Raw genomic sequence first — 27,027 nt, forward strand, 5'->3', positions numbered from 1 at the left:
TATATGCAGGGAACATTCGGCATGCACTGGCGTGAACGTGAGCGTGGACGAGAAGTGGGCAGGCTGTCTGGCTGGCTGGACGAAGAGGAAATGAGGCCAGGAGGTCGATGGCGGTGACAGAAGGAGGCTGCGCGCCAGGAGAAGACGGTGACAGCAGCGGGATGTGATCTGGTCCGTTCAAGCAATCAAGCACCGGCCGCAAGGAATGACCTGGACGGATGGTCTGAAGCCCCAGGTTTACAGGAAGGAATTGAAGACCGTCAACGGTACTGTAGGTCGGGAGAGATCGACTGTCTCAAAAGCTGCAGGTGGCCGTGTGTGTGTATGTGTGTTTGTAGGAGTAGGGTGTAGGAGTACCTGGTAATAGGTGGTAGGTGCCTGGGAGTAGGAAGAAGAACAATAATAATAATACCTATTGGTGAGCTGTGACTAGGTACAGATGCTGTCTGCTGTCGCAACCCTCACTGACCAAGCAACTGTGGTGACTGCACTCACTGGCGCACTGGCAGGCGTCGCACGCCCAGAGACAACATCCTACGGGGGGCGAAGCGGCTCCCGCCTCCTTTGTCAGCTCTAGGGGCATCCTCACCTCCTCATCATCCTCCGTACGTACTTTAGTTGCCACTAATTACTCAGACACTCCCTCTTTCTCCTATACGGATCACAGGCCTCCAAGTCCAATCGTTAAAGGAAAGACATCTTACATCTTACATAATGCCTACCGCCTACCAATGCCCCCAGCTCCAAGTCTTTCCTGATGGACACTGCTACAGGGTGTAGGTGCTGCGATGATGGGAAAAAAGCCCGCAGGCTACATAGCCAACATGCATTTGATCCACAGATCTCGTTCAAACGGTGAATGCACGTCCTTGTGTCAAGCGTAGCCGATGTCGAGTCAATTCGGATTGTGGACTGGGAGACCTGGTGGTCAATGTGATTGTCATTCTTTTCGACGACTCGCTAGCACTACTACTCCCTGGTCTTCAATGCTCAAGCGGGGTTCTAACGCTCCTCGTCTATCCGTACGTATATCCGTACATACATTTCATGCGTCCTGTATGCTACTACACTATTGACCATCGGCTCGGACAAGCAAATCGCCTACTGCAATGCACAACTGCGCCCCACGGCCAAACGTGTCCTCGAGGCTTTGACCGGGGCTGTCGAACAGGTTCAATGACCATGGCCACCGGAGCTTCGTCGAGATCCTCCCAAATCCTCGGCACCCAACGCCGATGTGATGCATTCTCTTGGAAAGCGAGATGACCTATTACTACCAACTGTATCAGAGGGTCATCGCAGAATATCTCCCACATCCTTCCATCCTTCCCTCCTTCATCTCAGCTACACTCGACAGCCTCAGTCCACTCCACTATTGGATGTCTTCCAACCACTAGCGGGCGCAGTGACGTGCTGGGCCGATGGAGGCGGCGATATAACCTCCGGGTTGCCGACATTATACGCATACAGACGAGACACGGTCGTTCAGCTGCATCCGGCACCACGGCAGCGCAGCCGTCAACCACAACCACAACCACAACCGAAAAACCCGACCTGATGGAGAAGAACGTGTCTTGACAGAGCTTCATGTACTGTACGACTCTGTACGACTCTGTACGACTCTGTACAGATATGCGGTATACAATATTCAATACCTGGCGGCCATTGAGGCCGAATTCCATGTCCATCATGCAACCACGATGAGTGCATGATAAGAGATATTGTGCATGTCGATGTCGCAGCTAACCCTGGCCCGTAGCTCTACTCTTCTCCCCGTTTTCCTCGGGCCCACTCTCGCAGGATGTTCTTTCTAATCTTCCCCGTGCTTGTTTTGGGCAGTTCGGGGACAATCTCTACTTCTCGAGGCACCATAAACCTGCTGATTCCTGGATGATCTCTTGCCCACTTGATCACGGCCTCACCAGTCACTTTGGAACCGGGCTTGACAGTGATGAAGGCTTTGGGTCTCTCACCCCAATGACTATCACTGACAGCGGCAACACCACATTCAAGCATCTCCGGATGTGTGACAAGTATGGACTCGAGAGCAACCGAGGAGATGTTTTCCCCTCCTGGCGGAGTTTGTCAGTCATCACTATGAGATAGGAAGCTGGGCAGCTTACCGGAAATTATGATGTCTTTTGCACGGTCGAGGATTTGAATAGCCCCATCTGGATGCCACACGGCCAAATCGCCTGAATGCTGCACGCCGCCGGCGAACAACTTTCTTGTAGCAGCTTCGTCCTTGTAATATCCGCGGGCACAAATGTTACCAATGAAAACAATCTCGCCAATCTCCTGGCCGTTCTTCTCAACGTCCACTATCGTCCCTTCTGGTAGGTCGGTCTTGATAACTCTGGCAGGCAAAGAAGTGACGATGCCATGACCTTGACGGGCCATTTTGGCGTATTTCTCCTTGACATTGGGGAGATTGTCCCATTCCGGCAGAATGTATCCTTTTGTGATGGGGCCGTATGTCTCGGTCAACCCATACACATGCACTGGATGTAGATTCAAGTTGGTCATCTGCTCAAATAAATGTGCAGTGGGAGGGCTGGCAGCAACCGTCACCCGGACAGGCTTCGGAAGCTTGGTAGCATTTGAGTCTGCGCAGAGCAGTGTGTTGACGGTTGGAGCGGCGCAATAATGGGTGATACCCTCATCTCTTAGCAAACGCCAGATTTCGGGGTAGTCGATTTTGCGCAGGCAGTAATGCGTCCCTCTCACCGCGGTCACTGCCCAAGGGTATGTCCAACCCATGGCATGGAACATTGGCAGAGTCCAAAGGTACCTGCAACGCTCGCCATTGTGATAGGATAGCCCGGACTCAATGACATTGCCCAACGCAGCTAAATATCCACCTCGGTGAGTATATTCAACGCCCTTAGGTCGAGCCGTAGTGCCTGAGGTGTAGGCCAACGCAGTCACGGCGAGTTCATCGGCGGCCTGGGCCTCAAGACCATTCCAACCGTGAGAGCCTTGGGAAGTGTCATACTGTAAACCTTCCAGCACGGCTTCGTCGAAGGGACCGCACAATTGACCCTGGATCGCATCGGTATCCGTGTCCACGATCAGTGGCACGTCGGGGTGTTTTGCCTTGTAGTCGTCAAGAAGGTGGATGAACTCGGCGTCGACCACAATGGCATCGGCATCTGCATGGTCGAATATGTATGCGATATCATCTGGCTTCAGCCGATAGTTGATGGCGATGTTGACCGCACCGGCAGCGCCGATGCCAAAGACGGCTTCCAGAAACGCCGGGGTGTTTGTGCATAAGATCCCTACTCGCTTGTACCCTTTCTTCTTGATGTAGTAGGCAAACCCGCGAGCTCGGTCGGCGAATTCGATGTATGTCCGGCGTAGGATCTTGTTGTTGGCCGTTCGGTGGTAGATGGCGGGAGCATTGGGTTCGATGACTGCGGCGCGGGGGAGGAAGAAGGCCGGGGACAGGGTGTGATTGTTATACCATGAGGAAGTGCCGACCTTGTGACCGTCAATGGTCAGATCATCGATGCTTTTACTCCGCGAGGCCGAGCCGGGGTGCAGGAAGTGGTTGGCCAAATTGCTCAACCGAGCTTTGGGAGAAGACATGGTTGCGTAGCCGTACAGTAGCTGGGGAGGTGGAGATGGGGAGGGATGTGTTGCGGAGGGCGATGTCGGCGTCCCGGGACCAACTGGCAGAGCTACTGTACAACAGACACTGGTACAAGCGGAAGTTCAGATCAGTAACAGGATATCCCTTGTATAGGTATGCACAGCGAATATCACTCTATCCGTACAGTACGGAGTACTCACCGAGTGCGAGATTCTTGATGGCATCCAGCCGGGGCAGGGGCAGTCTATTCGCAGTATTAGCTCGGCTGTTTGGCACTCCGCCGAGATTCGCCCACTGCAGCGAGTGCGGGGAATGGATTACGTAGGAAATGGGGAGACGCGCCTAAGCCTCGGTGCCTGAGGAGCCTAAGCCTTCTGAGCCTTCCAAGCCTAAGCGCTTTAGCCTAAGCCTCCTAAGCCTCCTTATGTCGCCCAAGGAGCCTGCGCCCTCTCGATTCGCCAAAGACAAGATATGCCTGCGGTCCTGGACACCGCCAGTGACCGTCAGGCTGTGCGGTGGCATACTGTACTTTCTGCACCTCACTCTTGCTTTTTTCTCTCTTGCTTGTAATCTGCCTAGGTCTGAAGCGACCCTTGTGCCTGTCCTCTGAGGCATGTCATGTCTGCATCTTGAGGCTGATGCCGCCTGTGCAGCAACACCATGACTGAGCCTGAGCCCCTTGTCTCGGGGTACAATCTGGTCACCGCAGAGACGTTTCCTCAGCAGTGTTTACAGCAACTCCGAAGCGATGAACATGAACGAGGTGCTAATTCAACAGTCTTTACACCGTACTGTGACTGCGTGAGACATCTCAGTGGAAGAAGAGAGAGGACCAAGAAAGCAGGTGCTTTACAGAGTCACCCATGGTTGTCACAAAGGAACTCTTGAACAGTATGCTTCGACATATCGGAAAGCTGCTTCTGCTGACTACAGGCCTGGCTGGTCTCCTGGGCAAATCCGTTCCAATTGCGTCCCCAAGATCCCAACTCCAATCTTGTGGCAATCCAAGAGAATCCTCTCGTGAGATTTCATGCATACCCCAGAGACCAGAATGTTTCGATATTCTTGCCGGTGTCTTCGTCAATATATGGCAAAGGCTCCCGTAACGTCACACTTTGTCCATGGATCTCAGCAATCTGCCCAGTCTGTGAGGGATCGGACACCAGCTGCTGGACTCCCCTCGTCAGCGTCGACATGGGTGTGATGATCATGGGCTTAAATAAGTCCTTGCTGGGAGCAATGTTGGTTTCTGCACAATATAAGCAACTTCCCCTTTCGAGCTGAAGAATGCATACGCACCAAGAACAGCAGGTGCTAAAGCATTGATTTGAATAGACTCCTTCAGAAGTGACCGAGCAAGGGACCTAACCAAGCCCACCACGCCAAATTTGGAGGCGGCATAAAGCGGAGCAACATGAAACGGATAGAGGCCGGCATTTGAAGCTGTGCAGACAATCGAACCTTTGGATGCTGTTGTGCCATTGCCAACCACGGCGTTCTTCTTGATATAATGGATTGCCAACTTCACAGCTGTCGACCACCATCAGCATTTCCCAGCCGACGAAAACAGAATCGTCTGACTCACTATAGATGGTCCCTGTCAAATTGACATCAAGAGTTTTCAGGATTGGTTTGGAAGGTTTCTCTTCGTCGACAATGAGCTTTCCTTCCCTGGAAATACCAGCGTTGGCAATAACCACATCGATTCGGCCTTGTTCTTGGTAGATCTGCTCGAAGACAGAGGCCAAATCGTCCCAGTTGGAGATGTCGGCTTTCTTGAACACAAAACTTGCTTCTGGAAATTCTGGTATTAACTGTTGCACGATGTCTGCGCCGTCGGAGTTTACATCCAACACCGCGACGTGGGCGCCTTGTCCTGCGAAGAAACGCGATATTGCAAGCCCGATACCCGAGGCGCCTCCTGTTTAGACGAAAGCAACGTTAGTACGCTTCCTTCCCATCTCTTCAATGGCCTCTGGGATAACATCTGGCCAAGGACTGACCGGTCACAACAACGCTCTTCTTCTGCACTGCCATGATATGCGTGATGCCTGGGCCGGATGTCTGGATTTGGTCGAAGAGACAGTCGTTGTATCCAAGTACATCGGTTGCATCCAAGCTATTGACTCACCTCTACCACCCCTCGGAGCCTTTGTAACAATGAGGACCGCGTCAAAGCAGATGGAATGTTCGGAAATGCCCCCTCCGCCTGGCCGGGTGTTGGGGCATTTTTCCACGTGGGGCACACAGCCTTGACAACCTCCTTTTACACCTTTCCCCTCAATTCCGCCTTCCGCCATGTGCTATTGTGAGTTGAGAAGCTCTGTAATGCCGGGTACAGGCAACATCGGATCAGGCACCCTAGCTTGTTGTGGAGATCCGTCGGCACCTTCATGTGGGTGGACCGCATAGTGACAGACCCCAAAGGATTTAAAATATACCATGCCAGTCGCTGAGCCTCATCATCATGGCATTGCCTTGCTAAACAAAAACCAACACGGGCGACATTGCTAGCCCAATACCAACATCCATCATGGCCGAAATCCTAGTTGACCAAGCAACTCTCGACTCGGTCAAAGGCAAAGTGGTGGTTCTTGCAGGTCAGTCCATCTAACCCTGCCTCACATCGCCTCTTATGCTCATGTTGGACATGATCCAGGCGGTGCACAAGGCATTGGTGCAGCAACAGTCACTCAGCTCTACCAGTCCGGAGCTCATGTCTTCTTCGGCGACTGGAGCGAGGCTCATGGCTCCAAGCTTGCGGAGCAGCTACGTAGTTCCTCGCCAGCTTCGGGAGGGAGCGTGACTTACCTCAAGGTCAATGTGCGAGACTACCAGTCTCTCTTGTCGCTCTTCGACACGGCGTACAATAAGCATAAGCAAATCGACATGGCGATCTGTTGTGCGGCGGTATCTGAGCGCCCAGGGTATTGGGAACCGGACAAGCTGAATCTCCAGTCCGTGAGGGAGGTAAGTCAACCATAAGCCACCATTCATTCCCAAACAATTCTGCTGCACGCTCTTTTTAGCTAGGTCCGAGGACCGGTCTTAGAAGCATTCCGCAGCTTCTCCTCTATCATGATTTCATATAGTCCGGACTCCCCCAGGCCCATTTGATAGAGAAGGAGGAACCTTTCAACCTCTGTTTGTTGGGCTATTCCTGTGATCGGAACTCACAGCCAGGCATTGAGATTCTATTACTTTTAATCCCAGTCTTCATTGTGACACTGACCATGAATGGGTAGACACCGACCGGGATCATCGATGTCATCGACATCAACCTCACCGGCACACTCTTCTTTGCTCGGCTGGCGGTGGCATATCTGAAAGAAAACCACAATGTCGACCGGCAAAACAGCTCCCCCGAATCCATTGTCTCGTCGAAATCCATCACGTTGGTGTCGTCCGTGGCCGGCTTCAAAGAGTCGCCTGGCCTGTTTGCCTACTCGGCAGCAAAGCACGGCATTCTGGGGCTCATGCGCTCCCTGAGGCCGTTCTCTGCACCCGTGTATGGGTTAAGGATCAACGCTATATGTAGGTCAACCCCAGTATCCGGCCATGAGTTCTTGTCACATCCAGCAAGAATGGCGGACGGCCAGTTACATAGGGTCGGGCCACAGTCCCAACCGCGTCTATCAAACTGTACTGTGGTTCTGGCCGAATGCTCATATATCTGGATCCTTCTCTGATCTGACATTCATGCTGACTCGATGCGAATCTAGGCCCATGGGCAACCGACACCCAACTCTTCTCAGGCGTCCGCCAGGCCTGGACAGAGGCCAAGATGCCGCTCAACACGCCGCCCGACGTGGCACGGTATATTATCCAAGTCGGGGCCGATCCACGTACGCACGGGAGGGCGCTTTTTGTCAGCGGCGGCAACGCCGTCGATATCGAAGACGGCCTGAACCGCACAGAGCCTTTGTGGCTGGGCGAGCAAAACAGCCGCGAGTTGAATCAAGGGCAGGTGATTCTTGGATTGGTGAGTCGCACTTATTAGTTTTCCCCTCTTCCATGTTCCTTCCTCTTTGCATAGGAAACCGAAAGGCATTATATCGTCTCGTCTCGGCTCGTTTCATTGGCCTACCCCATGTCTTTTTGATACGATGGGACGTCTCCTTTGGCACGAATTGCGTTGCATTGCAGGACTCCACGACAGACCAACTACTTACCGTATATCGTGGCGTCACACTTAGGGCGTGGACTGGGGCCACACCAAATCTTGATCTCTTGCAGCAGTCCATCCCAGACTGGTGCTGGTGACAACTCTGGGCAAGAAAAGCAGGCGATCGACTCGCTTGTGCCCGGACAGCCGTCTTTACAATTTCACGCCATAAGCCGAGTCGGATTGGACTTTGTGGGATGCAGTGGGAAGCATGCACCCCAGCAACGCCTCTTTTCAAGCACGACGGCTGCAGAGCACCGAACCGGAAGGGACGGAAATCGAATCGAATCGGGCACTTGCTGGATAAGATTGGGACTGCGGTCTCGGTGTTGAAGGAGAGTGGCCTTTTCTGGGCATGAGGGCTCAGATCTTCTATGCCGGGTGCAGAATGGTACTGTCCTTGTATTGAACTGGCACTGAGCAGGATTGAAAGGAAAGGAAAGGAAATGAAATATCGAAGGCGTGAAAGTAGTACACTTGACAGAATGGTCCGGTAACGAATTGATTACCTAGTCTTTCTAATTACCTTTTGATCAGGTCTAGGCCGAGCACTCGATGGCCATTATCATTGTTCTCTATATCAAGTCGTTTCATGAAATGAAGAGGACGAGGATTTGAAATCGCTCGAGTCTATCGTCGTTCGGTCGAGAGCCATGTCCAAGTCCGAGGCCGGGCCTAGGTTGATTTCTCCTCATCATTCTGTGTGCCTGCCACTACTACGCGCTGGCCCTGACTGTGTTCGGGACGCTTTGGCTCTGGAATAGCTGCTGCCTCAGCAGCAGGCCGAGATTGTTGTTGCTCTTCTTCGTCACCGTTTCGCTCCGCGGCCTCAACCGCAACCGCAATCGCAACCGGCGCGTTCGTGATTCCGCTGAGGTTCTGCTTCCGCACGTTCCAACCGCCAGCCCAGCCGATCCATCGGTGCTCATAGGGTCCGCGGGCGAAACAGACGAATATGGATAAGGCCACAAAGGCGACGCTGAGACTTCCGCTGGCCACCCAGCCGCCACGGGCGTACAGCTTGGCGCCGGCGCTGGTGCCGGTCAACTGGCCGGTGAAGGTCATGAGCATGAAGGCGGTGTTGACCCTGTTCCGGCCGTTGGGCTCGATGGTGGCGATGGCGCCGCGGTTGGCAACCTGGGTGATTTGCAGACCCATATCTAGCGTGAAGGCCTGGATGATGGGGCCGGCGACCGTGTGCTTGCCGGAGTAGGTGCCGACGACGACGCCGACCAGGCAGGCCAGCAGACCGACCAAACAGCTGAACAGCGGCGTGAACGGCTGGATCAGGTACTTGGCGTACAAGGGGCCGAGCATGATGGCCGCGACGCCGATAAGCGCAAACAGCCCGATCACCACCGGGCTGTAGTTGTACGGCGGGTCGGCCAGCAGAAACGTCAGCGTGGTCCAGTAACTGGTGAAGCCGGCGGAAACGCAGTAGCTGACCAGGCCCGCCTGCACCAGTACCGCATATTTCCGGTATAGCAGCACGATCCCACCGATCATCTTGAAATAGTTCAGCCCCGCCGGGTTCGTCGACGGGTAGTCCGGCATGAACAGCCACAAGGAGCAAAGGACTAGGTATTGTAGCCCCAGCGCGATCCAGTAGATGTTCCGCCACGACGTGAACTGTGTCACCACCCCGGAAAGGATCCGCGCGACCACAATACCCAGCAGGTTGCCGGATGTGACAATGCTCAGTGCCATGGCCCGTTGGTGGGGAGGCGCCAGCTCTGCCACCAGCGGGAGCATCACTTGCGGGATCACGGTGGTGATGGCGCATATGTACGAAATGGCGCAAAAGGCTGTGAACGACCGGGTCAAGCAGAGACCGATCCTGCAGAGAGCATACGGTAAGCTGAGTTCTCGGTGGGTGTGCCGTTGCACCGCTCTGGCGGCACAGGAGCCTGGACAGAAGACAGATTCCTCATCGCACGGCACGGGATGAGATAGAATGCGGATGTGCATACTCACCACATGGTTGCAGTGAAAAGGATCAGCGCCAATGTCAACGGGCGCCGTTTCAGAAGGTCGCCCAGCGGACACACGAACAGCAGTCCTGTGGCATAGCCGGCTTGCATCAAAGTCGGGATCCGCGACACCGTCTCGTACGGCACGTCGAATTCACGGGCGAGAATATTCAGGATGGGATGGTTGTAGTAGAGGTTGCCTACGGTGAAGGCGCCGGCGAAAGCGAACAGGACATTGTGCCAGATGGAGAAGGTCGGAGGGTTTTTCACATCGTAGCGACACCAGGGCGGCATCCATGTGAGCCTGTCGATGAGCCTCTTGGTCCATCTCAACTGGGCCTTCGATGCAGAGAGATCGCTCTTTTGGTCTTCGTCGAGGGCGAGGGCGAGGGCGTCACCGTTGGCGGTCGGCCATGCTTGTTGGTGATGGGGGACTTTCTCGTCCACCATGCCCTCCGAGCCGGACGACAATAAGCAGTAGTGACGGCTAGAGATCCAAGAATATGGAGTATGGGATATTCAGTGTGTTCCAGTAGGTCTGAGGGCGGGTGTGAGGGCCACGACTGTTTATAGTCAGCTTCTTTGACTGGAGTTTTCTGGGACCGGCCGAAGTTTTTGCTGTTCTATGTTCTCCCGTCGGCTCGCGGAGATGATCGGCTCCACCGCCAAAAGCTAGGACGTGGGAGCAAACACCGGAGCGTGTTGGGGAAAATCTCTCCACCGATGATGATCCCGGATGTCCATTTCTCACTTTTCGGATTCCGTGGTGGGACATGAAGCAAACATTACTGTCCCACGTCTCCTGTGCTTAGAAGGAAGGCCTTCATCTCTGCAACGCCCGTCAAATGCCGGAGTGCTCGAATTGGGCAGCGGCGGGGTTGTCGCCCACGGTGACATTTAATTCGACCATTTATCTCCAGCATCTTTGGACATGGATTTCGCCGGGAGGTTATCTGCGGTGGCATCTTGGTGTCTCGGATGTGATGGCCCAGACACTGTGGGAGGCTGGTCCTGTTCTTGAGAGTCTTCGACCTGAGGTGGATTGTCTGGCTGCGCGTACGATCGATCGGGGTGTTCGAACTGCAAAGTCTGCCATCTGCCATCTGCCATCTGCGCAGGTTCAGGGTAAGATTATGGAAGCACGTACTGGGTCCGGGGCGGCAGATCCATACCCTTTGATGTTCTGCACTTGACCCAAAGGCACTTACTAGCATGAGAATGACAGCCTGAAGAACTCGAAGATGCCATTCATGATCATTGTCCCGGGTGCAGCTGCCGGCGGATTGTTTCTCCGGCCCTGGCTGCCTGGCCGTTGCACGTGACTGCTGGATTTCTCACCATTTCAACCTGAAGCCTTCTATTCCACCTCACCTCCTACTCTTTGGGTTACTTCTTGACTCCTTCTTTCAGTCTGGTGGTGATACATATCATGGGGCTGGTTGTTCAGCCACCGCTCTTCCGACTTAGTCAACAATGAATGATGCGGTGCGGGCGACCGCTGAGTTTCGTGCTACGCTGTCAATATCAGCGTTGGTGTCAAGAGCAGTGTCAGAGTCAGAATCAGTATTCAGTACTAGTGTCAGTGTCAGTGGCAGTGGCAGTGGCAGCGTCATGCTCGACTTGGCTTGATGCAAATGTTGCGTCGAGATGGCTGTCATATTGACGTTCGTATGGCGGCGCATGGTGCTGACGATGGTGACTCAGCAGGGCTGGCGGGACTCCCTATACAGAGTACATACCTTACAGTATCGAGTAGTTCGAGTAGTATAGGGATGAATGATCCCTCTGCCGATCACAAATCACAATTAGTCCCAGCTGGTGCTAGCAACGCTGGCCTGGCTACTGGAATCCTGGGTCCTATCTACGGCAGGCGAAGAAACGGGGTCATTTTTAATTTGCTTTCTTGGTCTGGCCTCAGCCTCTCCCTCTCCCTCTCTCACTCGTCTTGACTTTCTTCGCCCCACTCACCCAGCTCCTATATGAATGCCAGGTTGGATCGACTGCGCTAAATACATCATCTCCCCCATGCCCAGATGAGAGCGATATCTCGATGTATGTAGCCGCCATGAGCAAAAGAAATCTTCCATTCCATTCTTTTGCCCGAATCAAGGGCAATCGCGCTTGATGACCGAAACTCATCCCGCTAGGACACACAAAAATCGTCTTTCTTTCCAAAGGAGTGTTCTCATGCTTCACTGTGCTGAAGCTGCAAGTCGTTACTACCTGCTGTTGGCCGCCCTGTTCCGTAAAGGAGCGCCATGTCGTTAATGGTCATAACATTGAGAGGATAATAAAAATCGACACCTGGTTGAGGTGCCGCGGAGACATATTAGATTCTTTTGACAGGGATGGCTCCCGCTTTGAAATCTTGCGCTTTTGGACCGGAATGTCGTGCCTAATGGTTACATCCCCTCGGTACTCCAGTTACAGAAAACCATGTCGCTGTTCCGTGGCGCCGCTGAGCCGAAAGAACCTTGGATTTGTACAGTCAACAGCAAAAGAACTGTACAAGGTCTGGTTGTACATTTCAAGTGCGGAAAACATCAGTTAGGATTTTGATGAGATTGCGCTTGTGGGGTAAGAGAGTAGGGCCTTTTGGTTCTGCACTTTTGTTTTGGTTGGTCAACGCTCGAGGACGAGCAACTGTCATAGGTCCAATAATCTCTCCATCGCCGAGTTCAGGAAATTTGCCGCTCTTGTCGTCGATGATGGGCAAGACAACTTTGCTCATAGGCGTCTCTAGGACCGCACTTGACGTGGTCGAGGCTTGCAGATCCGACCCGCCGTCGCTCAGACGAGCTAGAACAGGAGCAAGGATATTTCTCATTAGCGTGTGTTGTCTTTGCCAGACTTCGTCAACGCTCGCCCATTTCTCCTCAGTGAGTTTGTACACTTTCGAAGTCGACCCGTAATGCTCCGCGGTCCGGGTGATGTGCCTAGCATAATTGGTTCGAGCCTGATCCCAATTGTTGCGGAAGTCAGTGTATGACTCCAGGTCGACCGTCTCGGGGGCGAATGGTTCGGGGTAGATTGTGAAGTCGGCATGACCGAGTCGGACCGCCCAGGGATCAGAAAGTGCATCCAGGGGGTACATTGGCGCGATCTCACCATAGGGTGAACTGGTCATAGTGTTTGTGCGAGACCTGTTATGCAGGGAGACCATGGATGGCTTGGTCGAGAGAGATGGGGACGAAAGGCCTGACAGGGGACGCTCGATCGATGTCGTGGAGCCCATGATTGTAGGTGTGGGTGCGATGGTAGGCGATTGAAGAGGAGAGTGGACTGGTTCCTCCAACTTGCTCAGCTCTGTCAAAATCGGTGGTAATAGCGGGGTGGTTGCTTGACATGGCTCCTCATCCTCTGCCGGCTTCTGCACTATATCGATTGGTTTTGCTTCTGGTTCGATTGAAAGTTCGCTGATCTCAGGTATGACTGGCGACGAGGTAACCAAGCTCTCCCGCTTAGATATAACACTCAAAGTCGGACTGCAGACTTGCGACGATTTAAGAGACCCAGAACGAGACAAGGGAGAGTCGATGTGGGTGACGATGGACATTGGCGGTCCTGGAGCAGACCGATTCTTCCAGCGTCGTGAGATGGAGCCAAATCTACTGCTGAAGCGGTGACGGTGGACAGGGGCGGGCTGTTCCATGGATTTGCGGCGTTTGAATATCCCAAGCCCGGAGGGAGGCTGAGCCCAGTCGTCTGCGTCTCTCAAGCTCCATTCATGTTGTCGTCCTGGAGAACCTGGTGGGGAGAGTTGGCCGTGGTGACTTGAGTAGGCCTTGTCACAGTCACTCCAGTCATACATCCCGTCGCTCACCAAGGTGTACTCTTCAAACTCATCCCTTTCGTGAGGTTCCTCCGTCACATCTTCCAATCTTTTGGGTGCCCCGTACATGTCGAGTGATTCTCGCGGGAGTGGGGACGACGCGATGGACGAATTGGAGCCTCGTGACGAGTGGCCTTTGGAGAACATGGACGTGGTGGGTGAGCCCAGGTTGACTGAGGATGTCGAAGACTGAGCGGCGTGCCCATTCGCGGCAGAGGGATATGGATTATGATTATGATAATCCATGGCAATGTGATCCAAGGTCGATCGTCCTTTTCGTGGTGTAAACCAGTGTCTGGGAGGGCCCAGGTAGAAATATAGGAGAGTCGAAGGAGAATCGTGGACTGGTCTGGGTCACCGTCGGACAGCTGCGCGCATGATGGCGGGTGACAGTTGTTCAGAGAATACGCGAGTCGACGAGTCGACGAGTGCGACTGTTTGTTTGTACAGTAGGCACTTAGTGTTGAGGCCTAAGCTGGCGACGACACGACGCAGGGCAGAAGGTGGTCCAGGTTTCGTGTGGTGAGGGCGTCGGACTTGGTTGGTCTCTAGCTTAGCAGCCCCGGACAGGACCAGTGACGGGTCGGCGAGCTCCTTAGTCGCAGTTGTGCCTATTTGCCAGTGTGCCATTAGTCGAGTGCCATGTGTACGAGGCAGAAACCACAGATGCACTGAAGATGCACGAGAGTAGACAAAAGACGAGGTGTTTGACAAGTCAGAAAGCCGGTCGAACCTGCGAACCTGGGGAGGGAGGACTGAGTGGTGGACAAGAGAGAAAACTTGTGTGCCGTGGATCTGGCTGCGCTGCGCTTCAACTTTTTAGGCGCATCCACCGCAACCCACAGCCAGCAGCCTGCACCAACAGCATGCACCGACAGCATCTTCTCCAGAAGCTTCGTCCATCAACTGGGCTCGCCGACAGGGTGTGACGCTGTGGGCCTCTTTAGCCATTCGCCCCCAGGAGCCTACCAGTCACCAGTGCGAGTCAAGCCCGAGGAGCCCGAGCAGCCTAAGGAGCCCGAGCAGCCTAAGGAGCCTAAGCAGCCTAAGCAGCCCTGGGTGACTGGGGCCCCTGGACCCTGGTAGCTTCTCGTGCCTGTTGATCGGATTCGGAGGTAGGAGCATGGCGGCCTCCGCCCAACGGCTGAACCACAAAACTGAGAACCACCGAGTCCGCCAGTCCCTTGCTTCATCCAATGCTGAAGACGAGAAATCACAGTACGGATACTCTGTACGGAGTACATGTACACAGTAAAGTACATACCTTTTCTCCACTACTGCCACTGACTCCCCAATTCGGTCCTTTCGCAGTCCAGACTTCTGGCAGTTGTTTATGCTTCCTCGGTTGCCGTCGACTCGTGGTTGAGAGCAAAGGTCAGGACGTCTGTGCAGGCGCAGGCGCAGGCGCAGACGTGAGAAACAATGGATGAACACAGAGAGACCTGGATTCGCCTCGAAACCAACTGGTCTGGAAGACCCAGGGCGATGCAGGATTCAGAACTGACGACCTAGGTGTGAAAGACAACTGGCTGAGTTTGCGACAATGTTTGGGCTTTTGTGAGAGCGTCCCGGGCTTTGTATCAGTCACATCTGAACCTTGAGGCCATGGCAAGAGACAGACATTATTTTATGACTGCGGTGGCTTGCTGTCCTCCGCTCGCTCGCCTGCAGGCTCCCCTTCCTGCCTGCTGCTCTGCCGCGCTGTCAAAGCCGTCAAAGAACACGATGAACGCCACGGCAGGGCCTTTGGGCCTTTTTTCTGTGCATTTCCGAAGCTAAAAATGCTTCTGCGCCTCTAGCCAGGGCTCACAGCACAACACCCGGGATGTGGCATACCTGCCGGTGTGCATTCCATTACAGAGGAAGACACCAGACAGCCATTCATTCGTGCCCTCTAGCAACGCCGTGGCACCGCGCTATCAGCCACCCGTGCCGCTTTGATGCTTCCGCCCGGCCTTCAACGCTAGCCTCTGCCTGCCGTTCTGCAAGGAATGTCAAGGGACGGAGCCAGAGTTGCCAGAGTGCCAGTCTGCCAGCCGGACCTGCAGGAACGGTATCAGATATACCCCTGGCTAGGCGAGACTAGACACACTTTTCCCTCCGGTACCTACTATTTATCGACCTGCCTAAATGCCAGTATTCCGAAAGTCCCCCAGCTCTAATCCGCTGTTCCAAGCCATATGGGAATCGTGTGAGCTTGTCGGCACATGGCTTCTGGCACGCAACAGCGGATTGAACCTTGACGGCCAAACACTGAGGTCAAGGGTTAAAGCTACCAGAGTTTTTCGTACCCATCGTTCGTCTACAAAGTTTATGCTGAAACGCCGTTCCGAAAAGTAACCTTTCAATCATTGCCAACAAACACCTCCGCTGTTGCAGCGATGCATCCTGGAGCCGGCTGTCAGTGTCTCTATCAATAACGGAAAGGGCGCTCCCCTTACCTCACTGCATTCTACACAACCTTGGGGTGGAAAAAAAGTGGGTGGCTGGTAAAGTGGCGGTCGGCTGTTGTTGCACCCTGGACAAACCCAAGCGACGAGCATCCGCTGGCGGAAAACTAGAGTCAAGCCATCGACGACCCTTATTTCGTGCCTTTTCTTCCCGACCCACCTCAGCCGCTGGATTTGCCCAGAAGTTACGATGCTGCGATGTTGCGATAGTGCAACCCAAAGACCTGATACGCTTGGCCAGGATGCCGCAGGGAAACGTGTCGCTTTCCCAGGTTGCTCTGTAGTTCACTGTCCTGCGGTCTGCAGACCGACAGAACGGGAGACCTTCCATGCCTGCCGGAAATCACTCCTGTCGAGCAGTCTCCTTAAGATTCTCAGGATATAGAAGGGTAAGAAGACGGCGAGTGACTGCCTTCATTGCGCTATACCTGCCATGCTTCGACTTCAGACAAAGACTTCTTATCAGGGACCCTGCGACCCCCGGGATTGATGCCGGAACTCAAATGAGGTCGGAGACGGCTCAATCAATAGTCCTGCAATGGCGACATTGGATTTCCCCCTGCGATCCATGTCAACAAACACCTTGCTATTATTGCGACAAGCCCAAGTTCGAGGATGCCTACCATTCTGAAAGTTCTGAGAATTGCTCTGGCATCTTGTGCACTTCAAGTTGGTCGGCAAGGTAACATCTCACGCGACGGCAGGAACCGAGACATTGATGCCTCCGCCGCCGAGCTCCGTCCTTTCCACATACTAACGCTGTTTTGTTAAGCACCGAGATCGTAAGCGAGACCGTGACCAAGTGACAAGTGTCCCAATAGTTCCATGAGTTTCATTGTGATGGAGCCATCCCGCTGGTCCAGGTATGTTCCAAGTTCACTTTATCGCGGACTCCAGTCTCAGTGTCGCCATTGCTGCAAGGAGATTCCTCATGGCAAGCCTCCACTGACTTTGTTGTGGAAAGCCAATCATGTCGAGAACGGGATTTCCCATCTTGGGCCCATCGCGTGGCCTTTGGACCCTCCTTTGTTTTGCCAGTGTAGTCGGCAGATTGGCCCCCTAGGGCACTCAGCCTGGTCGGTGCGCTCGGTACCAGAGCCGCGCACGGATATGAGTATATACCGTGCTCAGGCGAACCCGAAAGGCCCGAATAAAGACCTGAGGACCATTGGACCCTGAGATCTTGGATTTGACGAACCTTCAGCATGCCATTGTGCGATTGCCCGGCTGCTGGGGCCCTGCTGGGGTCTTGGCCACGAACATAGCCGGTGGTCCTGCGATGGTAGAACGGTATTCACTGCTCACCAAGCAATTCACAGACTTGACTCTCGTCCTTAGCAAAGCAATAGCGCCTCGTGAGACCCGAAGCTCTGCCGGAGCCTGCCGATCTTATCCCCGGACTCGCTTATCGCACAGAGCCTCATACACACATTGACCTTGACTGACCACTCGATGGTCAGTAGTTGGAGGATAGTATTGCCTGAGAAGCCCACTTGGTGAATGCCGGTGGGAAATGTTGTCGAGAGTCTTCTCCTTGGGTTTGACGTTTCTTCTGCGCGCACAGTCGCCTGCTTCAAGGCTTTCATTGCACCACCTTCTTCGGACGTTCGCCGGTCCCCGGCTGTGGGCTGCGATGCTTTTCACGCCGCATTCTGCATTTCTTCTGACTAGAGACCTCATATGCTCGGCACAGATACAGAGAATCACACAGCTAGTAGTCAACATCCCATGTGGAAGGGTCCGGCGGTCCAATATTAACTGCGAGAGCATAGCATGAAGCCATAGTAGGAAGGCTAGATGGGGTCACTGCGCATGTCGAGCTCTGTGTGCTATGAATGGTTGGCCATCGTCACCGGGAGTGTTGGGCGGCATCGGGTCAGGGTTCTGGTCCGGATCTATAACCACGTCAATAGCAAGAAGTCTCTTCTTTCCTTCAATGACTCCCAAGTCCCATTACGGCGGCAGTCTGCGTGGTGTGGCTGTGGACCAGGACCGTGAAGACGTTTCCGTTCTATACGACAGGGGTTTGCGTGAGCGCACCAGACATAACGTAGCACGTGGGGGAGAAGGGTCAAATTTGCACATATCAGATCATCATATTCTTATGCGTCTCGGCCTTCGCAGTTCCTCTGTAGGGGCCGATTGCTCGGGTAATAAACTTGCTTGGTGCCGAAAATCCTATCCAATACTGGCACTGTGATGTGTGCTGTGGTTGAGAAGTAAGATGTCGAGCCGTCGGCCGATTCTCTCTAGTGCGAGAGCGGTCTGATGTACGGTGATTTGATGGTGTGCAATGGTCAGCTCGCTTGCGCTTGCGCATCAGTGGCAGTATGCACGGCCCGGCGGACGACAGAAGGAACGCCGAACGTGGGCTGCGGGCATTTGGTCTGGTCTGCCGCTTCACGTGGAGAATTTGGAAACCCAGTACCGCGACCACAGCTGCCTTTGCTCCTCGGTGCCCTTGAACTATGGTCCGAGAAAAAGGCGTCAATAGCTAATCCAGCATTGTGTCTCGGGTACGAAAGCTGGGCGGGATGATCGGACGTACCTCGAAATCGACCTGGTAGATATCTTGGAAGCCTTCGGCCAAAGTGGGCGGCTGGTGGCGCTTCACGAACGAAGCAAACGCAATTCCGGGAAGAATGGTTCGCTTCTCGGGGTTCATCTGAGATTGGCAACACCGTGGAATCAGTCAGCTGCTGCGTCTAGCCGCGGAAAGAGGCACACGATTCCATTAGGTAGATGTGGGAAATTCATGCCATATCGCCTTCAGTGGCAGCATTTAGATTCCCAAGCGCCGTTTGGATGGCGTCGAGTGCTAGTGCCCGAGCAGGGAGCAGGAATCATCACGTACCGTGTTGGGATTCAGGGCCCTGACAGCATCATTATGCTCAGCGAGACGAGTCGGGGCTGTAAAATGCACACATCGGATAGGCACATTGAATTCTCGCGCCAGCCTGACCCAGTACGACCGGGTCTCAACGTCCGCATTGGTATTGTCTGCCACCACCCTTGTGAGCACACGGTCCATCCAGCAGACTTTCGCCTAAAAGAGGATTTGTCCGACAAGTACGGTGATCAAGATACAGAAAAGAACAGCGAAGAAGGCATATCAGGCTGAATCACAATTGCCGTGTCGCAAGAGAGTATTATCTGTGCCGTCATGTCTCGGCGTAGGCTTGTTTGTGGAAGAGACTAAAAAACACAGTGAATGCAGTGCAACGTCGTGCGACATATGACATGCCTGGAGAACGGAGAAGGGCAGGGATCATGGATGAAGTATAGCAGACAGACAGGCACACACAAATGTCAGATGGAAGGTGTCACACAGAACACACAGGGGGACAGGAGGGTAATCGAAGAAACAACACATGTGGGAATAAATGTCATGGGAATGTGAGATCTGACTGAGAACTGGGATACATACCTATAGCCACGGACAAACCAGCACCCAAAAACTCTCTTGCCTTCCTGATACACTTGTCGCGCTGTTTGCCAACTCATGTCTCAGCCTGAAACAATCTCCCTGTGATCTGCCTATGCAGGGGCTACTTCTGGTGGTTGGACAAGACAAACAAGGGGGTGGGACATAATGATGGAGACTGCACGATGGATATGACAGAGGCTGGATCAACGCACGTACCGTCTTGAGGATGTCTTGATTTACTCTTTCGTATCCCAATGGCTGCAGAACGTCCCAATAGAACGTGCTCTTCCCAGCACCTGGTGAGCCACAAAAGATGACCAATTCTTGGGGGCTGTTCTTGGTGAATGGAGCCGATACTGTAGTCTTTTCCAGGCTGGCGGATGAAAGTTCTGAGAACTGTTGTCTTTCAAGATATTTCGCTGGTTCGAAGACGTGTTCATAAGATTCTGCAGTGGCGTTGAGAAAGTATTCTTCCGGCGTGTAGAACTTTATGCCTATGTTGGCCGCTAGGTCCCTGTACTGCTTGAGCTCAAAAGAGCACAGGTCAAGAGGAAGGATGCCTACCTGTCAGAGGTTGAGTGGTCTTTTCGTCGTTTATCTGTCTTTGCTCTTCCTGCAGCATCACCAACATAGAACGAATTGCTCAAATCGACGGCACCCGCTGCTTGCAGGTCATAATTCTCGAGGACTTCTTCCCACATACCGGTCCGAGGCTTTCGATAGCGGTCCTGGCCGGTTGCCGCGTAGATGCTGATTGGCAAATCGAGCTGCCTGAAAATGGCGGTGACTTGGGCTTTCAGGTTGGTAAGGCTCGCTGTGTCCTTTTGAAGGGATTTCGGATTATCTTTCAAGCTGATATTTCCCTGGTTACTCAAAATGACAACAAGGTAACCCTCAGAATAAAGTGATCTCAATCGACCAGGGATTGATTGATCCAACCATCTCCAGCTGGTTGCCGTCCGAGCCCATTTGTTCCCAGTGTTTGGGACAATGAGAGTATCATCTAGGTCGAAAGCAGCAACCTTGACGGGGAGTGTACGAGTGTGAGGAGGGACATTGGATGCATCGTATCGACCCACGATGAGGGTCTTTTCGACATTCCGCCATGTCAATTTCTCGGGTTCCTTTTGCGACGCAGGTTTGAAGAAACTCGCAACCGCTTTGTCTGCCCTTGGTCAGTGTGAGAGTACCAATCACAAGTCCCTCCTCTGGCATACTGGTAGTTATGGACTGGACTTTTCGTTTCACCGGCGGTGGTGAGATAGAACGGCCGGGTGGTGGGGCCGATCTTTTCATGGTGAACGATCTTCCTAGAATGCTCACATCAGGGGCACCAAAACAAACAGTATGCACGCATCGAGAATTGCGGCGTGATGCAGTGAGCCATGGGCGGGAAGCCAGGATCAACTCCAAGGCAGACTTCGGGAGATTCTGGGGAAGCAGAGGTGGCTGATGTCTTGTCTAATGGATGCATGAAAGACAGAGACAGGAAGAGGCAGCAAGTCAAATTTCTGAAGCGGACGCGACGACGCGTTGGGGACGACGTCATTGGTTCAATGTCATGTGATCTTTGCTTAGTCATCAGAAATGGGAGTGCTTCGCCATTTCGCCAGCGTGTGTCCAGCACTTAAGGTCTACTACTACTACGAAGTCAAAGGCACTCGTGTGTCCAGAGCCAAACGATCTCCCGGAGTCAGCTCGACTGCCTGTCTCAATGCTTCTTTCAGAGCCAGCAGCTGCCGAGTCGCGCGATCTTTGAGATCAGGGTTGTTTCCATCAACCACATCGATTGATGCCTGAATCAGGTATCCGCCCGAGCCATCCTGTTCTGGAAGTTCGGAGGTCTTTGTGAGAAACGAGGTGTCACGGAGTGCCTCATCTGCAGGCACTTGTGGGAGCCGCAGGACCTTGTGGACAAATAGGCTGGTGTCATGGTCGTAGAACCTAGAACCAACCACCATGTATCGAGAGACGTACCTGGCCAACTCTATCAGCAGGGGAGTCCGATGGTCAAAGATCAGAACACCTACTCGTAACCGAAGTTATCAAGGAACTTGACAAAGTTCCCATCATTCATGGGGATTCGAGAGACCAGTCGTGTGCTTACAGCTTGTTTCCCCGGTTCTGGTGTGTCTTTGAAATCCAGAGACCATCGCACTGCCGAGGTGTCGGGCTTACCATCATCATTGCCGTTCGACATGGCGACATCTCCATTTTCTGTGACCAGGGACTTTTGCGGCACTATCTCGCCAATCAATTGCATGTAGTAGAGGCCGGCGTTGAGCATGGTCTTCAATTTCTGGACATCCTGCTGCATAACCCCTTGAGACCCGCCGGCAGAGGGGAGATGGTCTAAACCCAGGGGCTTGCGAGGCTTGAAGACAAGGTGGATCTCTGTTGTCTCCTGCGGCTGCATGCGTGTATAGCCAGCTAGCTGTTGAAGCGTTCGATCGTGGTCATCTCTAGAGACTAGGCCGTAGAGAGCAAATTCGTGCATCTCGGACGAATCGAGAAGCGGTCTCGGTTGCCTTTTGTGGCCAGGCGGCTCCTACGTTGACTGAGTACTCCGTAGTTGTAGCCGCGGCTCGGAGGTGTGGACTATGGTGTCGGCAGTCACGAGACACATCATCTGCGAGATGGATGGCCTCAGGGGAGCTGCTCGTAGGCACTGACTGGGCAGCGGGGCGGGAAACGAGCGCGAGAGTGAGAGGGGAAAAGCGCGTGGTAGTGGTGAGGGCGGTTGCGCAGTCAAGAATGAATGGTGACTAAACCCACAAGGATGGCGGCAGAGAGGTATCAGGTATCATGCACGGCATGGAAAGTCCAAGGCAGAAGAAATGGCATCGATCAGTTGCGCAAGGAGACGGTCAGACCACCAAAGGGTCGGGCATCGTCCTCCGCGTGAGGGAAGAAAAGTTTCAGCCAGAAGCGGTAAAATGATGCCATTCCAGGTGTGGGAAAAGAAAAGCGGCCGCTGCGCCGAGCTCCGACAAGGCCAACAAGAAGCACTTCAAGCTCTCTCGGAATTCCGGCCAACCAACCATCCCACCAAAGAATCTCGTCGGCCGGTCGGAGTGCTTGCTGCTTTGGAGCTCAAATCTACTCCGTACACTTCGAACACCCACACCACAACCTCGACCGTCTCTCCCGCTTCTCTCTCTGAGCGACACCAACGCGACCCTTCCTAATACCTTCACCTTCGTCCGCGTTCTATCCCCCACGGACACCTTCACACCACTCGACGTCCCACTCCACCACGCCCTCACCCGAACCCTCCCGCACTCAACATAGGACTCCTCCCTCAATTTCGTGCAGGAAAAAGAAATAGCCTGTTCCTAGCGCTGGATATAATTCGAAACCCTCTTCCCAGCGTGTATCTATATCAGCCGTACACCGACTCCTCGCCCGTTACCCCCTCCTCTGCGAGTCCGCCGTCTGCAGTTAACCGTCATCTCCTTGTTTCTTCAACAGCTACTACACACTAAATCAGAATGCGTCCCTCTCTCATTCTCCGGGCCACCCAGCACCGGACTCCCTTGATTAAATTCATCGGAAAACACAATCCACCAAGTTAGTCCTTCTGAACAGCATCCTCTGGCGAGACCGGTGCTAACAACATGCAGAAACATTAGACCACACACCCAAGCCCCATCCTGCCTCACCAACTCATTCCCTCCCCGACAGCTTCAAAACCTATCGCTCCAAAGCACAACAGCATGGTCCTCTAGGTGGCCAAGGTCACGCTTCTCCGTTTCAAGCACCCACCTCAGGCATAATGACCTACGGACGTATCGGCGGCACTCCAGGGGAATTGCTGGGGCCGGTTGAACCCAAGGACGGCGAGTACTTTGACAGAAATGACCTTCCGAAGAGGTTCTGGAGAGCACAGTGGACAGAAGAGGAGATTGAAGCAGTGAATAGTGGCGGGGCCGGCTTGTTTGCGTGAAAAGAAATTCGTCCAAAATAAGAGATTTTAAAAAGAGCACCGGAACAGCTTTGGCGTTCTCTGGGGGCAGGTCATTGAGCGAGGCGGCATTGTTTCCTTTTGGACCTTCAACAACACTTTGATGTCTTGGGGAGGACGCTACAAATGAGCCACGTGCAACTGGGAGCCGCGACAACTCTCCACATGGGAATCAACAGTACAAGTGGATTGCCGGCCACGCGCAAGAGGGGGACGAAATGTCGTATGTGGTATGACAGAGCCTTGCTTGGTCAGTCCGCGGCCGAGGACGCTTGGTCAAGGATACCAGGGGCTAGGGGAAGGGCGAGGGCATGTATAACTTCCACCAGTTAGTTATTCACCCCAACGTGTACGTACATACAACACCTTGCCTTTCTAGAGACCGAGGAATCCCCTCTCAACGATATCTGATTCCTTGAAAAGAAGATGGGGAGATAGATAGAGCATGGAGAGGAGAGAGCATCCCCCAACCATCTAAACCACAATAGTATGCGTGCTCAATATTGCTTGATGCAACTACCTAAGGCAAAATATCCCAAGTGAAAGAAGGCACAAGCAATTCGGTTAAGCAAGGGATTACAATGCTACCGGAAGATGAATTTCGTTTCTTCTACTACGAATACATACGTACATACATACGTCTACCTATCACGAGTCCCGGAATATCGTCGCCTCATTATGAACCTCCCAAGAACTATCGTCGCCTCATTACCAACCTCCCAAGAACACTTTTCCTCCTGGTCCGGGGGTTGCTTCGTCTGGTGTACATGTGGTCCTGCATCGCGTCCATTTCCTCTCCCACGCCGTCTTGACCATCGCGTTGACTGACTCGATTCGAACTGCGCGGGCCTGGACCCTCGCGCAACACTCGAAAGATCGTCTCCACTCGGTCTCCGTCGTTGAGACTTCTTCGCCTGGCGGCGGCAGAGCGGCGGCAGCGTGAGATATCTGGCGGAGGAAGAGCTGCGCCGTGGTCTATCATGTCATTATCGTTGTTATCCTCGTCATCTTCATATCCTCCGAATATTCCCCTCTCGTCGTTGGCGTTGTCGTAGTGTTCCGCTTTCCCAGGCCTTTGATGTAGACCCGCTCTGATATCTGAGACTGGTCGTTGGATGCCTGCTGGCGAAAGTCTGGAATCTTGTCCAGGCCACCCGCCCCCGGCATGGCCGGGGAAATCCAGACCGGAGTCGGAGTCGAAAACGAGGCGACTGCCACGGTCCGTTTGATTCGACGAGACGGGGATCAGGGACGGAGCGCTGAGACTTGCTGCCCGGGATGTTTGAATGCTCGGTGGTTTCCGAATCTGTCCTGCTTGTGTGTCCATAGCCGCAGTCATGCTCGTCTCCATGTTTGTTGGCGTTTGCTCGTGTACATGCATTGACTCGAAACGACTCTTTCTGTCACCACTCCAGCCTTGTGCCAAATCCAGCAGACTGACATTTTTGCTCCCCATCACCGGCAGCCGATGGCGATGGTGCTTTCGTTCCTTGGTAGGAGTGGTCCTGGTCGAGCTTGCCTGAAAGTCGGAGTTCGTGCTTGCTCTGGGAGATGCGGCCGACCGTCTTTGTGTCTCCGCGTTGATTACAGCTATCTTTTCAGGATTGCGCACGATACTGGGCGTGCCAAATGGGGGCGTGGAGCTTCCGTGTCCCGGGGTCGATGTCGAGGCTCGCAGAATAGAACGTGGTAAAGCCGCCGCTTGGGTATCGGGTGACGTTGAGAATGAAGGTCTCGATTCGAAATTTTGCCGGTGACTTCGCGGAGGTGCTCCCTGCGGAACTGAGAGTGTTTGTTCAATCCCATCGGCAGATGAGACGCTGTTGTTGCGCACTTGATGGCTGGGGCCAGCCATCTTCACCGTCCCGCGAGGAACAGGAGAGTTCACCGCTTTGTCTGCTTGTGGTTCGTTCTTCGGCATATAGTTGTCCACATTGCGAGGGGAACCTCTATGCAGATGGTCGTTCCTCAGTGGCGCCCTGGAGAAGTAGTCTCCATTGGGCCGGCCTCGATTTGAAAACTGTAGAAAGTCTGGTTTGACACTTGAGATACTCATTCCTCCCACCGGAGAATCAAAGGACTGTGCCGAGTGCGGAGTCAATGGACTGAGTTGATCGTCTGGGACATCGAAAAGCAAATCCTGTCCTTGCAATGGTCCACCGCCATGTTTTGATTGGGGCCGGGAAAAGGTTGAGGGTCTCTGCGGAGGACGTAGCTCAATCCCGTCAAGTTCGCTAAGTTCGCTGTCGTCAATATCTGATATATCGTAGGTCTTCTTGGTTCGCAGTTGCCCCATTCTGGCGTCGGCTCGTTGTGCTTCCACCGACTGTGTATCCCATTGGGAATTCGGGGCACCCCTTGTGGTCAAAATATGAAGTTCCTCTGTAAGATCCATTATCTTCCGCCTTCGAGATGTATCATTGGACCGACTTGCGAAATTCGAGGTCAAGTCCCGTAAGTCAGGGGTGGGTGTGATCCGTGCAACGCCTTCGCCGTCATCTGAGGAGTTTGTAAAGTTGATCCCACGGCCGTCCCTGAGTGAAGGCATGGAAGGTCTCGTCGACGATAAATAGCCTCTTTTGGAGCCCTTGTCTTGTGAAGGAGGGGATTGAGGCGATTGTCTCTTTCCATAAAATGTGGAAGAAGAGAATGTGGATCGCTGTTGCTTGGACGCTGTATTATCTTCTTTCAAGCGGGGCGAAGCGTTGAGAAATTCTTGTACAGATAGAAGAGGTTCACCCCTATGACTCTGAGTCGGTGAAAGAGGAGCACCCCTGTACCTGAACTGTTGGAAAGATTCCACATCATTCCGTGGCTGGAATTTCAGGGGTCTGGATGTAGAGGGTCTTGTGATCGTTTTGAAGACGATTGCATCTCTGGAAGTGCAGGGGACTGGCACCTGCGTGTCTGGCTGGAGAAAGCATACCTCCTTTTCAGTATAGGCATCCAACGTCCTCGATATGAGATCAGCCGAGAGGCGATGTTGCACTGAATTTGGTCGGTGAGACTGAGCATCCTTGCCCTCAGTGCCCTCAGTGCCATGGCCACTGGCATCATTCTCCAAATCCAAGATCAGTCTTCGTGACTGTTGTTTGTGAGCATGCTCCTGCAATTGATTAGGCGTAACACAACCATTGGACTTTGGTTGAGGCTGTCTGGTGGGGATCTCTACGTCGGGAAGGCATGCCTGCCACGTAGATGATATAGCTGTGGTTGAGCGTTCCCCGGATTTCACAGGAGGGTGAAGGGTCACTGTCTGTGGCACCGGAACAGGTGGCAAATTTCCCAATGAGCGGAGATAAACTAAGAGCTGGTCATCAGGAGGATAGATGACACCATGGTTGGAATAGTCTGCTAAGACAACACTGTGAGAGTATTTCCCGGGCATTGTGTGGACAGGTCATAGTCAGACAGAACATAGAAAGTGGTAACAGACAAAAAGGGAAGAACATGTAGGTATTTTTGTATATTGCGTTGCTTGGAGGAATCGACATGGCCATGCCGTAATTATGCACATGTGGACGTCAGCGTCTGGCTTTGGATTTATGTCAAACCATGGATTGGCAAGATCCGAGTGGTGGTTTGGAGCAGCCACAACCGCATGATAGTGCAACTGTGGAGAAC

The 27,027-nt window shown here is 53.4% G+C and overlaps 9 protein-coding genes across 9 annotated transcripts; 2 read left to right on the plus strand and 7 right to left on the minus strand.

Moving 5' to 3' along the window:
• Nucleotides 1-1,761: 1,761 nt before the first annotated feature.
• A1O3_09715 (uncharacterized protein) lies at nt 1,762-3,591 on the minus strand (the record flags this gene model as incomplete). The annotated part of the gene is made up of 2 exons (XM_007739809.1): nt 1,762-2,072; nt 2,124-3,591. 2 exons carry the CDS (start codon nt 3,589-3,591, stop codon nt 1,762-1,764), a joined length of 1,779 nt encoding a protein of 592 aa, XP_007737999.1.
• A 1,032-nt stretch (nt 3,592-4,623) lies between these two features.
• On the minus strand, nt 4,624-5,632 carry A1O3_09716 (uncharacterized protein; the record flags this gene model as incomplete). Its single annotated transcript, XM_007739810.1, has 4 exons — nt 4,624-4,844; nt 4,895-5,125; nt 5,181-5,516; nt 5,599-5,632. The coding sequence occupies 4 exons, from the start codon at nt 5,630-5,632 to the stop codon at nt 4,624-4,626; spliced, it is 822 nt and encodes a 273-aa protein (XP_007738000.1).
• A 496-nt stretch (nt 5,633-6,128) lies between these two features.
• A1O3_09717 (uncharacterized protein) lies at nt 6,129-7,595 on the plus strand (the record flags this gene model as incomplete). The annotated part of the gene is made up of 4 exons (XM_007739811.1): nt 6,129-6,195; nt 6,255-6,565; nt 6,841-7,129; nt 7,318-7,595. 4 exons carry the CDS (start codon nt 6,129-6,131, stop codon nt 7,593-7,595), a joined length of 945 nt encoding a protein of 314 aa, XP_007738001.1.
• Nucleotides 7,596-8,435: 840 nt separating this feature from the next.
• On the minus strand, nt 8,436-10,180 carry A1O3_09718 (uncharacterized protein; the record flags this gene model as incomplete). Its single annotated transcript, XM_007739812.1, has 2 exons — nt 8,436-9,597; nt 9,735-10,180. The coding sequence occupies 2 exons, from the start codon at nt 10,178-10,180 to the stop codon at nt 8,436-8,438; spliced, it is 1,608 nt and encodes a 535-aa protein (XP_007738002.1).
• Nucleotides 10,181-12,257: 2,077 nt separating this feature from the next.
• A1O3_09719 (uncharacterized protein) lies at nt 12,258-13,808 on the minus strand (the record flags this gene model as incomplete). Its single annotated transcript, XM_007739813.1, has 1 exon — nt 12,258-13,808. The coding sequence occupies one exon, from the start codon at nt 13,806-13,808 to the stop codon at nt 12,258-12,260; it is 1,551 nt and encodes a 516-aa protein (XP_007738003.1).
• Nucleotides 13,809-18,412: 4,604 nt separating this feature from the next.
• On the minus strand, nt 18,413-20,735 carry A1O3_09720 (uncharacterized protein; the record flags this gene model as incomplete). Its single annotated transcript, XM_007739814.1, has 7 exons — nt 18,413-18,478; nt 18,561-18,677; nt 18,867-19,012; nt 19,440-19,500; nt 19,656-19,953; nt 20,004-20,604; nt 20,657-20,735. The coding sequence occupies 7 exons, from the start codon at nt 20,733-20,735 to the stop codon at nt 18,413-18,415; spliced, it is 1,368 nt and encodes a 455-aa protein (XP_007738004.1).
• Nucleotides 20,736-21,082: 347 nt separating this feature from the next.
• A1O3_09721 (uncharacterized protein) lies at nt 21,083-21,936 on the minus strand (the record flags this gene model as incomplete). Its single annotated transcript, XM_007739815.1, has 2 exons — nt 21,083-21,416; nt 21,470-21,936. 2 exons carry the CDS (start codon nt 21,934-21,936, stop codon nt 21,083-21,085), a joined length of 801 nt encoding a protein of 266 aa, XP_007738005.1.
• Nucleotides 21,937-22,930: 994 nt separating this feature from the next.
• Nucleotides 22,931-23,385, plus strand: A1O3_09722 (uncharacterized protein; the record flags this gene model as incomplete). Its single annotated transcript, XM_007739816.1, has 2 exons — nt 22,931-23,009; nt 23,063-23,385. The coding sequence occupies 2 exons, from the start codon at nt 22,931-22,933 to the stop codon at nt 23,383-23,385; spliced, it is 402 nt and encodes a 133-aa protein (XP_007738006.1).
• Nucleotides 23,386-24,097: 712 nt separating this feature from the next.
• On the minus strand, nt 24,098-26,791 carry A1O3_09723 (uncharacterized protein; the record flags this gene model as incomplete). Its single annotated transcript, XM_007739817.1, has 1 exon — nt 24,098-26,791. The coding sequence occupies one exon, from the start codon at nt 26,789-26,791 to the stop codon at nt 24,098-24,100; it is 2,694 nt and encodes an 897-aa protein (XP_007738007.1).
• Between the last annotated feature and the right edge of the window lie 236 nt (nt 26,792-27,027).

This window comes from Capronia epimyces, assembly GCF_000585565.1.
Source record: "Capronia epimyces CBS 606.96 chromosome Unknown aczIQ-supercont1.10, whole genome shotgun sequence".
NCBI classification, from domain to species: domain Eukaryota; kingdom Fungi; phylum Ascomycota; class Eurotiomycetes; order Chaetothyriales; family Herpotrichiellaceae; genus Capronia; species Capronia epimyces.